The 13,867-nt window shown below is 43.6% G+C and overlaps 1 protein-coding gene across 3 annotated transcripts in view; it reads left to right on the top strand.

Moving 5' to 3' along the window:
- The window catches only part of ARHGAP24 (Rho GTPase activating protein 24), a 461,665-nt gene that overhangs the window by 206,827 nt on the left and 240,971 nt on the right, over positions 1–13,867 (top strand). For all 3 annotated transcript variants that reach the window (XM_081207048.1, XM_081207049.1, XM_081207050.1), the window contains one exon: positions 12,060–12,147. In XM_081207048.1, the coding sequence (XP_081063174.1) occupies positions 12,060–12,147 (88 nt within the window). The remainder of the gene's footprint in view (positions 1–12,059; positions 12,148–13,867) is intronic.

Below are 13,867 nucleotides of genomic sequence, written 5' to 3'. Positions count from 1 at the left end.
CAACTTCTCTCCCACAGGGTAGGCTTTTGTTTTTTTGTTTTAGAAGAAACGGCAATACACAAATGGTATCACAATATGGTATCACAATAATCTGAACCAAAAGTGTCAGAAGGAATAACAGCCTAAAGAAAACAGTCTTGTAATGTCAGTTAGAACAATACAAGTGAATTCCTTTCTGAAAGAGGACACCATAGAAAAAAGAGCCATCCCAGTGGTTGACCAAAATCTTAGATAAGAAAATAAAGGGAGTGTCTGTGGGTTTTCCTATATCTTTTCACTTGTTATATTAAATAGCTGCTGCCTTGCCTCTTCCTCTTCTTGTTGTTGTTGATTCAATTTACTGTATATCCTACCCTTCCTCCCAAAGGAGCCCAGGGAGGCAAACACAAGGTGATAATTCCAATGTAGAAGAAAGCTGTATAAAGGGTAAAGGGGACCCCTGACCATTAGGTCCATTCGTGCCCGACTCTGGGCTTGCGGCACTCATCTCGCTTTATAGGCCGAGGGAGCCGGCGTACAGCTTTTGGGTCATGTGGCCAGCATGACTAAGCTGCTTCTGGTGAACCAGAGCAGTGCATGGAAATGCCGTTTACCTTCCCGCTGGAGCGGTACCTATTTATCTACTTGCACTTTGACGTGCTTTCGAACTGCTAGGTTAGCAGGAGCAGGGACTGAACAACGGGAGTTCACCCCGTCGCAGGGATTCGAACCGCCGACCTTCTGATCGGCAAGTCCTAGGCTCTGTGGTTTAACCCACAGCACCACCCGCATCCTACCCTTACTCCCAAAGGAGCCCAGGGAGGCAAACACAATGTGCTGATTCCAGTGTAGAAGAAAGCTGTAGAGATATAGAGAAAAGGCTACTTCGTTCCACATATTCTGTCTCTGATATCAACCATTCATGTTCTCTGTTGCATACTTACCCCATTTGGGAAAGTTCAGCAAATTCTGTCTTTGGGAATTCTGTGATGTACTCATCTCACCCACACCTTCCAGATTAACATACAGGTCACAATTTTGTTATCCATCACCTGTTTTCACACTTCTCAAATCTTATGACAGTTCTCAGCTCAAAATATGAATTGAAACAGGTCTACACAAATATATAGGATGGGATGGATTTGCAGATAAACACATACAACAGTGGCAAAGACAGGAAACAGACTGATTTGCCCATCCCTAAGCCCGTTCACCAAATTTAAACTGTATTTAGCATGTGGAATATCATATTATTCAGAGGTGGGCTTAGGCTGTACCTTAAAGCTGGGTTTTTAGTTTTGCAGCTCCAGCTCTCTGGAATCAATTGCTGAAAATGTTTGGTTAAGAAGGTATGACCCAGTCATTTATAAAATAGTAATTGTAATTGTATATAAAATAGTCATTTATAAAATAGTAATTGTATTTCCATAATTTTGTTTTAGAGCTTATCCAAATAGTTTTCATGGTTTTCAACATTTATATTTTTCTTGCATTTTGTTTTATTTTTTACCCTGTACACTGCCTTGATGACCTTAGGTTGTGAATAAGTTTATAAATTTGAAGAATACAAAACAAATATGTGATTTCCTCACCTCTTTTCTCAAGTGGTTTAGTTCTGAGAGGACTGTACCACATGTCCTTTTTCAAGATGTAGATTGGCTCTCAGTGGCTGGAACCAAACAAGGATTCAAAATAACAGCGCATGTTTTATATAACCCCTTTAATATTGTTTAATTGATGCAATTTATCTCAGCCCGAGCCCTTGGGAATTGGTCTAGTTATAAATCCAGATAAATTATAAATAATCTGCGTATGGAGCAGCCTGCTAACAAGTTAGTTGTGTCTCTAGCCAAGTATTTTCTTTCAGTAGAGCTTTTCAAGTGATTTCCTCCATAGTTGGCACAGTCTGTATTTAATAAGTAAGTTAATTTACCCTGCAATTGATTATAGTCTCAAATCCCTGCTTCCAAAAGCCAAATACTTGTTTTCCCCACCACCATAACTTACAATAATCTTTCCCATGAAGCTAGACTATTTCAGATGGTAACTATGCGTGAAATACATCAACGGCATTATCTTAAATATGAAGAGAATGAAGAGGGAGAGGCTTTTTGTGGTCGGGTGAGAGGCTTAATACAACAGCTGTCATTTCTGTTGCAGCACAACCCTAAACATATTAATTCAGATATGCCCCACTGAGTTCAATGGGGTTACTCCTGGTCTGTTAGCGCAAAAGGGGGCACGGCTTGTCATAAACTGGCTGGACGCAGAGGAATGGTGGGAGGAGCCAGCTGGGGAACCACCAATGGAAGAAGGCTCAGAGCCAGGGGACTGGTGGTGGGACAATGATGAGTGGTCAGAGGGGAGAAGGTTGGGAGGAGGAGGTGTCAAAAGCTGAAGAGATAACAGGGCTTAGGGAGCAGGGGGAGTGAGGGGTTAGCACAGATTGCTGGTGAGGTATCCCATACAACAAAACAACAACACCACAAACTGGCTTATAAGTATAAAACCAAATTTACTAGAATAATAGCTAGAATAGAGATAGGCTTGTAACCCTTCAAACAACAAACATACTAAGGTGCCATGTGCAAGACAAAGCCTGGAGATACTGTAAACATGGAGTGGAAAAATGTACAACTCTATCTTAACAGGTTACATGTGCAGTAAACGTTATACATGGATAAATGAACGGTTCAACAAGTAGCATAAGTCCAATCACAGAATGGCAACCCCGTGCTGCCACAACGGCAAGGGTAGCACACTGGAGAATATGCAAAAATACGCTACTTGCTGAACGGTTCATTTATCCAGTCTGTATAACATTTACTGCGCATGTAACTTGTCAATAATAATAATAATAGTAATATTTATTTATTTATTTATTTATTTATTCATTCATTCATTCATACATACATACACCGCCCATCTGGCTGGGTTTCCCCAGCCACACTAGGCAGCTTACAACAAAACGCTAAAATACAATAACCTATTAAACATTAAAAGCTTCCCTAAACAGGGCTGCCTTCAGATGTGAGTTGTACATTTATCCACTCCATGTTTATAGTATCTCCAGGCTTTGTCTTGCACATGGCACCTTAGTATGTTTGTTGCTTGAATGGTTATTACAGTGGTACCTCAGGTTACATACGCTTCAGGTTACATATGTTTCAGGTTACAGACTCCGCTAACCCAGAAATAGTGCTTCAGGTTAAGAACTTTGATTCAGGATAAGAACAGAAATCGTGCTCCGGTGGCGCGGCAGCAGCAGGAGTCCCCATTAGCTAAAGTGGTGCTTCAGGTTAAGAACAGTTTCAGGTTAAGAACGGACCTCCGGAATGAATTAAGTACTTAACCCTAGGTACCACTGTAAGTCTATCTCTATTCTAGCTATTATTCTAGTAAATTTGGTTTTATAAGCTAGTTTGTGGTGTTGTTGTTTTGTTGTATTATTGTTACTATCACCACATTTGATACTTTAGGTATCCCATACAGCCTGTCCTATCCTCTCTCAAGCTAGCCTTCTGCCTTTACTTGCGTGGAGGGTGCTTCCTGCCATCTGTGTTGACGTCCAGCCAGCTTCTGTACTTGGAATGGGGAGGTTGATGAGGCTTGGCCTTCACCCCAGGCAGCAAAATGCCTTGGGCTGGCTGTGCTACCAGTTTCTTTCTAGAAGGAGTTATTCTGAAGAAAGAAGCATACACACACACACACACAAACACACAGACATGCTTGATCCAAACCCTCCCAGACGCATTGACCTTTTGCAGGTAATTCTAGTTTGGGCATGAGAGGCTGTTTGTTTGGTGCAGTTTATGTAGCATGCAAGAGCTTCCTGAAGTGATAATAGGGGATTATTAAATTTAATGCCTTGTCAATCTGAAGCCTAACAGAAATGGGAGGTGGAGGTTATGTCGTAACTCCAACTGCAAAACTGTATAAAGCAGGAAGCATTCTGTTAATCTGCTGCAGCACAACAGCCTCAGCTTTGGACTTCACAGTCTCCAGGAAGTGGATCAGCAGTGCTTCAGAAGCCCCCTTTAGCCCCAGCCTCCATTCCCCCTGCTCACACCTACGCCCTCTATCACCAACACAGGAGCCAGATATATGGAGAAACATGACTCAAAGAAGTAGGAGGCCCAGGGTTCGCTCTGATTGTTTAGAAATACACAATCGCTTTGAGGTCCTCTCCCCTAGCATGGAAGACGAAGAGCAGACTCCATTTGAGGATCTCTCCCTCATTACAGTCGATCAGGTATATGAAGACGAGCAGCAAAGTCAGTCCTCAGGGAATGTGCAGGCGACCTTGGAACGGACAGCTCACGGAAGAACCCCGACCAAACCTAAGAGGAGGCGTGTAGTGGTGATAGGGGATTCCCTACTGAGGGGAACGGAAGCAGTGATCTGTAGGCCTGACAAGATGTCTCGGGAAGTGTGCTGTCTCCCCGGGGCTAAGATCCAAGATGTAACTGAACGACTGCAAGGAATCATAAAACCCACTGACAAATACCCCTTCCTCTTGGTTCATGTGGGAACCAATGACACTGCAAGCAATAGCCTCCAGAAGATCAAAAGAGACTACGAGGCTCTCGGCAGGAAATTGAAGCAACTAAATGCACAAATTGTCATCTCATCTGTCCTCCCAGTTGAACGACGTGGCCCAGGGAGAGAGGGAAAAATAGTGGAAGTGAACAGCTGGCTTCGCAAATGGTGTAAACAGGAACGGTTTGGATTCTTAGATCACGGACTGCAGTTTCTTGAAGATGGACTTCTGGCAAGCGATGGGCTGCACCTCACAACGGTTGGGAGAAATGTTTTTGCCAAAAATCTCAGAAACCTCATCAGGAGGGCTTTAAACTGACTAATGTGGGGGAGGGAGACAGTGCTCCTGAAGGTAGGAGTCTATCAATTGATGAAGATGATCATCCAAATGTCATAGACCAAATGGAGCAAATAGCATGCAGACCTAGTGGTGGGAGGAAAAAATCCTTAAATAAGAGACACGGGGGAATGATTAATGGACTTCAATGTCTGTACACTAATGCGCAAAGCATGGGAAATAAACAAGATGAGCTTGAGCTCTTGGTACAGCAAACTAAATATGACATAATAGGCATCACTGAAACCTGGTGGGATAAGTCCCACGATTGGAATGTAATAATGGGGGGATACAATCTATTTCGGAGAAACAGACCAGACAAGAAAGGAGGAGGAGTGGCGTTATATGTCAGGGATGTGTATACCTGTGAAGAGATCCAAGATTTAGAACCTCAAAGCCAAAGTGAGAGCATTTGGGTCAAAATTAAGGGAGAGAAAAATAACAGGGACCTCATTGTGGGAGTTTACTATAGATCCCCAAGCCAAACGGAGGACATAGATGATGCCTTCCTGGAACAGATGGCCAAGCATGCAAAAGGAAGGGAGATAGTAGTAATGGGGGACTTCAATTACCCGGATATTTGTTGGATGTCAAACTCAGCCAAGAGCATAAGGTCAAACAGATTCCTCACTGGCCTTGCAGACAACTTCATTGTCCAGAAAGTGGGAGAAGCAGCAAGAGGAACAGTCATTTTAGATCTGGTCCTAACCAATGTTGATGACCTGGTTAGTGGGGTAGAAGTGGAAGGATCATTAGGCGCGAGTGATCATGCTCTTCTGAAGTTTACTATACAGCGGAAAGGAGCAGCCAAGCATACTAGGACTCAATTTCTTGACTTTAAGAAAGCCGACTTCATAAAACTTAGGGAAGTGCTGGGTGAGATCCCATGGACAGTAATACTAAAAGGAAAGGGAGTTCATGATGGCTGGGAGTTTGTTAAGAGGGAGATAGTAAAAGCACAACGTCAGGCAATACCAATGAGACGGAAACATGGAAGGTGCCTAAAGAAGCCAGGGTGGCTATCTAAAGAACTTTTAACTGAGTTAAGATTAAAAAAGGATGTGTACAAAAAATGGAAAAGGGGGGAAACCACCAAAGAGGAATTCAAACAAATAGCCAGCACGTGTAGACACAAAGTCAGAAAAGCTAAAGCACAGAATGAACTCAGGCTTGCTAGAGAGGTTAAAAGCAACAAAAAAGGCTTTTATGGGTATGTTCGTAGCAAAAGGAAGAACAAAGAAACAGTGGGGTCACTCAGAGGAGAAGATGGTGAAATGCAAACAGGGGACACAGAAAGGGCTGAACTCCTCAATGCCTTCTTTGCCTCAGTCTTTTCCGATAAAGAAAACAATGCCCGACCTGAAGAATTTGGAGCAAATGATTCAGCAGAGGAAACACAGCCCAGAATAACTAAGGAGATAGTACAAGAATACTTGGCTAGTTTAGATGTATTCAAGTCTCCAGGGCCAGATGAACTGCATCCAAGAGTATTAAAAGAACTGGCAGATGTGATCTCAGAACCACTGGCAGTCATCTTTGAGAATTCCTGGAGAACAGGCGAAGTCCCGGCAGACTGGAGGAGGGCAAATGTTTTCCCTATTTTCAAAAAGGGGAAAAGAGAGGACCCAAATAATTACCGCCCAGTCAGTCTGACATCAATACCAGGGAAGATTCTGGAGCAGATCATTAAGCAAACAGTCTGTGAGCACCTAGAAAGGAATGCTGTGATCACCAATAGTCAGCATGGATTTCTGAAAAATAAGTCATGTCAGACTAACCTGATCTCGTTTTTTGACAGAATTACAAGCCTGGTAGATGAAGGGAATGCAGTGGATGTAGCCTACCTTGATTTCAGCAAGGCATTTGACAAGGTGCCCCATGATATTTTTGTAAAGAAACTGGTAAAATGCGGTCTTGACTATGCTACCACTCAGTGGATTTGTAACTGGCTGACCGACCGAACCCAAAGGGTGCTCATCAATGGTTCCTCTTCATCCTGGAGAAGAGTGACTAGTGGGGTGCCACAGGGTTCTGTCTTGGGCCCAGTCTTATTCAACATCTTTATCAATGACTTGGATGATGGACTCAAGGGCATCCTTATCAAATTTGCAGATGACACCAAACTGGGAGGGATGGCTAACACCCCAGAGGACAGGATCACACTTCAAAACGACCTTGACAGATTAGAGAACTGGGCAAAAACAAACAAGATGAATTTTAACAGGGAGAAATGTAAAGTATTGCACTTGGGCAAAAAAAATGAGAGGCACAAATACAAGATGGGTGACACCTGGCTTGAGAGCAGTACATGTGAAAAGGATCTAGGAGTCTTGGTTGACCACAAACTTGACATGAGCCAACAGTGTGACGCGGCAGCTAAAAAAGCCAATGCAATTCTGGGCTGCATCAATAGGAGTATAGCATCTAGATCAAGGGAAGTAATAGTGCCACTGTATTCTGCTCTGGTCAGACCTCACCTGGAGTACTGTGTCCAGTTCTGGGCACCACAACTCAAGAAGGACACTGACAAACTGGAACGTGTCCAGAGGAGGGCAACCAAAATGGTCAAAGGCCTGGAAACGATGCCTTATGAGGAACGGCTAAGGGAGCTGGGCATGTTTAGCCTGGAGAAGAGGAGGTTAAGGGGTGATATGATAGCCATGTTCAAATATATAAAAGGATATCACATAGAGGAGGGAGAAAGGTTGTTTTCTGCTGCTCCAGAGAAGCGGACACGGAGCAATGGATCCAAACTACAAGAAAGAAGATTCCACCTAAACATTAGGAAGAACTTCCTGACAGTAAGAGCTGTTCGACAGTGGAATTTGCTGCCAAGGAGTGTGGTGGAGTCTCCTTCTTTGGAGGTCTTTAAGCAGAGGCTTGACAACCATATGTCAGGGGTGCTCTGATGGTGTTTCCTGCTTGGCAGGGGGTTGGACTCGATGGCCCTTGTGGTCTCTTCCAACTCTATGATTCTATGATTCTATGGTTCTATGATTCTATGTCTGGTGATTGCCCAAAGCAGGGCCAAATCAGCCAAAATGGGGAACTTGGTCAGCCTAATAATTTATGCTGGTTTTAATAAGAACATAAGAAGAAGCCGCTGCATCAGGCCAATGGCCTATCAAGCCCAGAATCCTGTTCTCACAGTGGCCAGTTGGATGCCTGGGTGAAACCCACAAGCTGGATTTGGGGCACAAGGGCCCTTTCCCCTCTTGCAGTTTCCAGCAACTCTTATTCAGACGAATGGCTCACTCCAACTGTGTAGGCGGAATGCAGCTATCACGGCTAGTAGCCTTCGATACACATAATGTACAATCATACCTCATGTTATGTTTGCTTCAAGTTGAACATTTTCAGGTTGCATCCCGTGGTGACCCGGAAGTACCTGAAAGGGTTACTTCCTGGTTTTGCCGATTGCACATGTGCATGTGCACAAAATGAGATCATGTGCATGCGCAGAAGCAACAAATCGTGACCCGCGCATGTGCAGACACGCAGACATGGGTTGCATTCCTTTCAGGTTGCAAACGGGCCTCCAGAACGGATCCCGTTCACAACTAGGGGTACCACTGTACTTGTAATGTATTTATTGTTTCTTTGAGATACTTTCTCTAAAGAGAAAGAGTGTGGCTAATTTAATAATAATAGTAACAAGGATGATATCCGCAGGCCAGAGATTCACCACCCATGTCCTGGAGCAGGGAAAGAGGGCCATGCAAAGTTAACTGAGGCTGCCTAAACTCTGTACCTTAAAGCATACTTGAAACACATTTCCCTCCTCAAAGAATTCTGGGCACTGTAGTTTGTGAAGGGCTGCCGGGAACCCTAACTATGTGAACGGTACACTACGGTGCCCAGAAGTCTTTGAGGGAAAGAATGTGATTCAATTGCATAATGTGTACACAGCCTGTTATTTCGTTTTCATGAGTTTTCCCCAATATGTTACGTTCCACATTATATTTGTGCTTCCGTGTGGTGTAAAGGCCACTGCTGGAACTATAGCGCAAGAGAGAAGAAGAAGAAGAATTTGGATTTGATATCCCGCTTTATCACTACCTGAAGGAGTCTCAAAGCGGCTAACAATCTCCTTTCCCTTCCTCCCCCACAACAAACACTCTGTGAGGTGAGTGGAGCTGAGAGACTTCAGAGAAGTGTGACTAGCCCAAGGTCACCCAGCAGCTGCATGTGGAGGAGCGGAGACGCGAACCCGATTCCCCGGATTACAAATCTACCGCTCTTAATCACTACACCACACTGGCTCTCACAGAGAGTTCCAGAGGGGAAAAACAAACCCTTGTAAGTAATATAAAAATGAGTGCTAAACTTATGATATATTCAGCTATAGATCCAGAAGTGGCATTTGCACCATGTGAAAGCTCAAATATAATGTGGAAATGTAACAGTGTGGGAAGAGTCATGGAAATGAAATGAACTTACTACACCCACTGGTATTCTCTATTTGAAAAAGTGTTGTTCAAACTGTCAATGCACACATTTTGCCACCACCTAACTTGGCTATGGGACGCGGGTGGCGCTGTGGGTTAAACCACAGAGCCTAGGACTTGCCGATCAGAAGGTCGGCGGTTCGAATCCCCACAACGGGGTGAGCTCCCGTTGCTTGGTCCCTGCTCCTGACAACCTAGCAGTTCGAAAGTGCCTGCCAACCTAGCAGTTCGAAAGCACCTGCCAACCTAGCAGTTCGAAAGTGCAAGTCGATAAAAAGGTACCACTCTGGTGGGAAGGTAAATGGTAAACTCAGACAGTAAACGCAGAAGCTGTCTGCGGACAAATGCTGGCTCCCTCGGCCAATAAAGCGAGATGAGCGCCACAACCCCAGAGTCAGCCACGAGTGGACCTAATGGTTTACCTTTACTAACTTTGCTACTTGAAGGAAATGTAACCTCTTCTCCCCCAACCCCCCATGGACATGCCTGGTTTCTCTCAACTGTGGCCATGTTGGAAATAATTTCCCAGGCTACTCCCCAAAGCCAGGAGTACCTTATTTGGGAAACCTCCTCTCATCCAGCTTCCAGAACAGCTCTAGAAGGCCAGGTGACCCCTTTTAAGAAGCTGCTCATTAAGATGTGCTTTAAAGGTAGGAAGAGAGTGAAATTGTAGAGCAGAACCTCGCAAAAATCTGAAAATGAAAGCAACTTCTGATTACAGGGGAGGATAAAGTAATCCGATATGATGTGGCAATAAAGGATAATGGGCTTTGGAAAGGCTTGTGGAAATGGTACCATTTAAGCACAATTAAATAATGATGATGATGGAGAATATATTTGCAGTATTGCTGTGGGCTGTACAGGAGGCTGGCTTTAATAAACTAGAGGCTGACTGCCCAGTGTGTTAAGTTAATTTCAGTGACTGCCTCCATGTGGATAAATATGAGGTCCTCACCCCCTTTACTCACCTTTCTGAGGCTCAGTGGGACAAACTCTGGGAAAGTCATCATCATCATCATTTTTAATTTCTATACCGTCTTTCTATCTTATAATACTCAAGGCGGTATACAAGCTGAAGAAACAAAAAATGTACATCTTATAACAATCTAATGCAATAGAAAAATGTAATACTGAAACAAAACTTTAAAATAAGCAACCTACATCAAAAAAGTAACTTTCAACAATCTCTCTCTCTCTGTCTGTTTGTGTAGATAGTGTGTGTGTGTGCTGTAAAAGAAATTCTGGAAGAATGATTTGTTGTTGTTTTTTAGTCGTTTAGTCGTGTCCGACTTCGTGACCCCATGGACCAGAGCACGCCAGGCACTCCTGTCTTCCACTGCCTCCTGCAGTTTGGTCAAACTCATGTTTGTAGCTTCGAGAACATTGTCCAACCATCTTGTCCTCTGTTGTCCCCTTCTCCTTGTGCCCTCCATCTTTCCCAACATCAGGATCTTTTCCAGGGAGTCTTCTCTTCTCATGAGGTGGCCAAAGTATTGGAGCCTCAGTTTCACGATCTGTCCTTCCAGTGAGCACTCAGGGCTGATTTCCTTAAGAATGGATAGGTTTGATCTTTTTGCTGTCCATGGGACTCTCAAGAGTCTCCTCCAGCACCATAATTCAAAAGCATCAATTCTTCGGCGATCAGCCTTCTTTATGGTCCAGCTCTCATTTCCATACATCACTACTGGGAAAACCATAGCACAAACGATAGAAAGAAGAACTATAGAACTAGATTTGAGCAATTAAGAGTTTGAGATACCCAGAACAGAGAACTAACTATTTCGTTCCAGCCCTTTACATGCATCTTCTGAAATCAGAAATGTTGGAGGCTGTCAGATTGCTCAGTGTTCAATGGAATGATGAAGCTATTAATGATGTCAAAATGAGATTCTGTATTCTGCATGTGGCAGAGAAAATAGAAGCTTCAAATCAATCTGCTGGGGACAAGATGGATTGTCGGCTTCCATCTCAGCTGTGTTTGCAGAGAAGCATAACTACTGTATAGCTGTACTATAGCTGTATGCTGACCTATAAATTTGGAAACTTCAGCCTGAAGAGTCTTTCCCACTGTTTTCCACTGCAGGGAAACTAAAGTGCAGATATAATGCTTTAATCACATTTTGCTTTCCTTAATGATAGTTAAATGCTATGCTTGACCTGAATACCAGAACCATGGTTACGGGCCAGGCCATTAACCAGGATATGAAACCGTGGTTCGAAATGGGTTTGAACTTCACAAATTGTGTTAATGCCGTAACAGTATTATACCTGCACTAAACAAGCCACGGTTAATAAGAGTTCTGCCCTGAACAAAGGTGATTTTTGCACATCCTTGCTTGCAAGACAGCACACAGGCGTCACCGAAGTCTCCCTTTATTCACACTCTGGCAGCTGGCTTTAGATCAGCACTTGGTTTCACTGTGCCCTTGGGGTGTTTGAAAATCAGGGTTCAATCCATGGTTAGCACAGTGTACAATCATGCACGATGCTTTCATATGGTTTGAGAGTGGCCATGAATGCTCTACTGAGTGTGCCAAGCACATTTGAGATGCAGAGACACTTTTGTGAAGCCCCTCTTCACCTGGAGAGTCATCCAAACCAGAACATCTTCCAGGACGATTTCATTTGGGAGAGTTTGGGTAGCCAGATGTGATATTCGGCATGATTTATGGGCTTTAATCTTGAGTTTTAATATTCTTATTCCCTTGATCTCAAGGGCTCATCCCGTCTTCTTTTTCAAAATTTCATTTTTTAAGGGTACCATATTCTTGCCTGGAAATCGGGTGACTGAGCATCCTTGCAATGATGAAAGTCCAGGGAAGTTCCTCTTTGAAGTGATTCCAGGTAGGATATTTTATTCACTATAAATCTGTTGTTATGTTGTACTGACTGACTAATGACCAACTTTATTCAGCCTTAACAGATGCTGTAAATGATTAATGATTCAATTTAAGGAGAAAGGGGAGGATCTCATATATATACATACACACATACATATATGCATATGTGTTAGTGGTAAAGCTTATTTATAGTTTTTTCCTATTTTCTTTGTTTTATATAAAGAAGATTATAGTTCATGTGCATTTGGCACATTAGAAGTTGCTTTAAGTTTCTAGACTCCCTTGGCTTTGAAAGAAATGGAACCCTTAATGGATTTGATTTGTTAACATTAGGTAATAATTAGTTAAAGCGAGCGCTCCATAACAGCAGATCTAGGAGAAGGAACACTCTGATCTTAAACCTCTGCTGCCTTGCGGGATATTTTTGGGAGAAGAAAAGGCTAAGGAGTAAACCCTAGACAAATCTAGAGTAAAAAGGTAAAGGAACCCTTGACAGTTAAGTCCAGTCAAAGGTGACTATGGGGTTGCAACACTCGTCTTGCTTTCAGGCCGAGGGAGCCAGCGTTTGTCCACAGACAGCTTTCCAGGTCATCGGGCCAGCATGACAAAACGGCTTTCTGGTGCAACAGTACACCATGAAGGAAACCAGAGTGCACGGAAATGCCGTTTACCTTCCCGCCACAGCAGTACCTATTTATCTACTTGCACTGGTGTGCTTTTGAACTGCTAGGTTGGCAGGAGCTGGGACAAAGCAACGTGAGCTCATTCCGTCATGGGGGTTCAAACTGCTGACCTTCTGATCGGCAAGCTCAAGAGGCTCAGTGGTTTAGACCACAGCGCCACCCGCATCCCTACAAATCTAGAGTGGAGTCCCTAAGACAGTTGGATGGCATCTTATACGCCTCCTTCCAGCAACTCCTGCAGCCAAGCTGGTGCAAAACATATAGCTCTGTTTTCCTTTGGACCACATTAGTGAAGCCAAGGGGGGGGGGCGTGTCTTGTCATCTGGGCAGTCTAAGACCACCATATACATGTACCCAGGCTTGCACGCCGGGGCAGTCACTTCATTGCTGCTAACACAGCAGTTGGACTTCACCCCCTTGCCTCTCGAGACAGATGGATGCCAACAACCCTGACCCATACGACTGGACCCTGATTTATGTGTGTGAATATCCAGAATCTCTGTTTTATTTGCTTTTATATCATTTTCAGGCTGTTTTTTTATCTTAATGGATATTGGTTTTTATATTGCACATAGTTTCTCCCACTTGGAAGAGTTTAAAAATATTAAGCATTTTGGAAATGATTTTAAATATGTAATGAGCAGTTCTCATTTCCTGTCCATTCTTAAGACTTTGGAATGAAATACTGTAACAGGTCATCCTGGACAGAGAATTATTTTTCGTGCACGCTTCCTCATTTTTGGTGCACCCCTCCCCCACCTTATCTGATGCAGAAGTCAATGTGTGTCTTACAGTTTCATGGGAAACCAAAGTTCTAATGGGCTCCAGCTTGGAGCCAATGACACAGTAAGAGAAGCTGTGCTGTGTTGGTGGCCAGCAGTTGGCTTTCTTTAGCATTCCACACAGGCTTAGCATAATGGACAGATGTTCCATTTGTCCAATGGCAGCATTGGCTGTGGCCAGGAATATCGGAGATAGGGAAAATAGATTGGATTCCTGCTAAGAATATTGCTGGAAGATGGTGCTAAAGATATGGATTAG

The sequence above is a fragment of the Podarcis bocagei genome (assembly GCF_964188305.1).
Source record: "Podarcis bocagei genome assembly, chromosome: 9".
Classification (NCBI taxonomy): Eukaryota; Metazoa; Chordata; class Lepidosauria; order Squamata; family Lacertidae; genus Podarcis; species Podarcis bocagei.
Note: the sequence above shows the minus strand (reverse complement) of the source record. Positions and strands in the feature narration are given on the sequence as shown.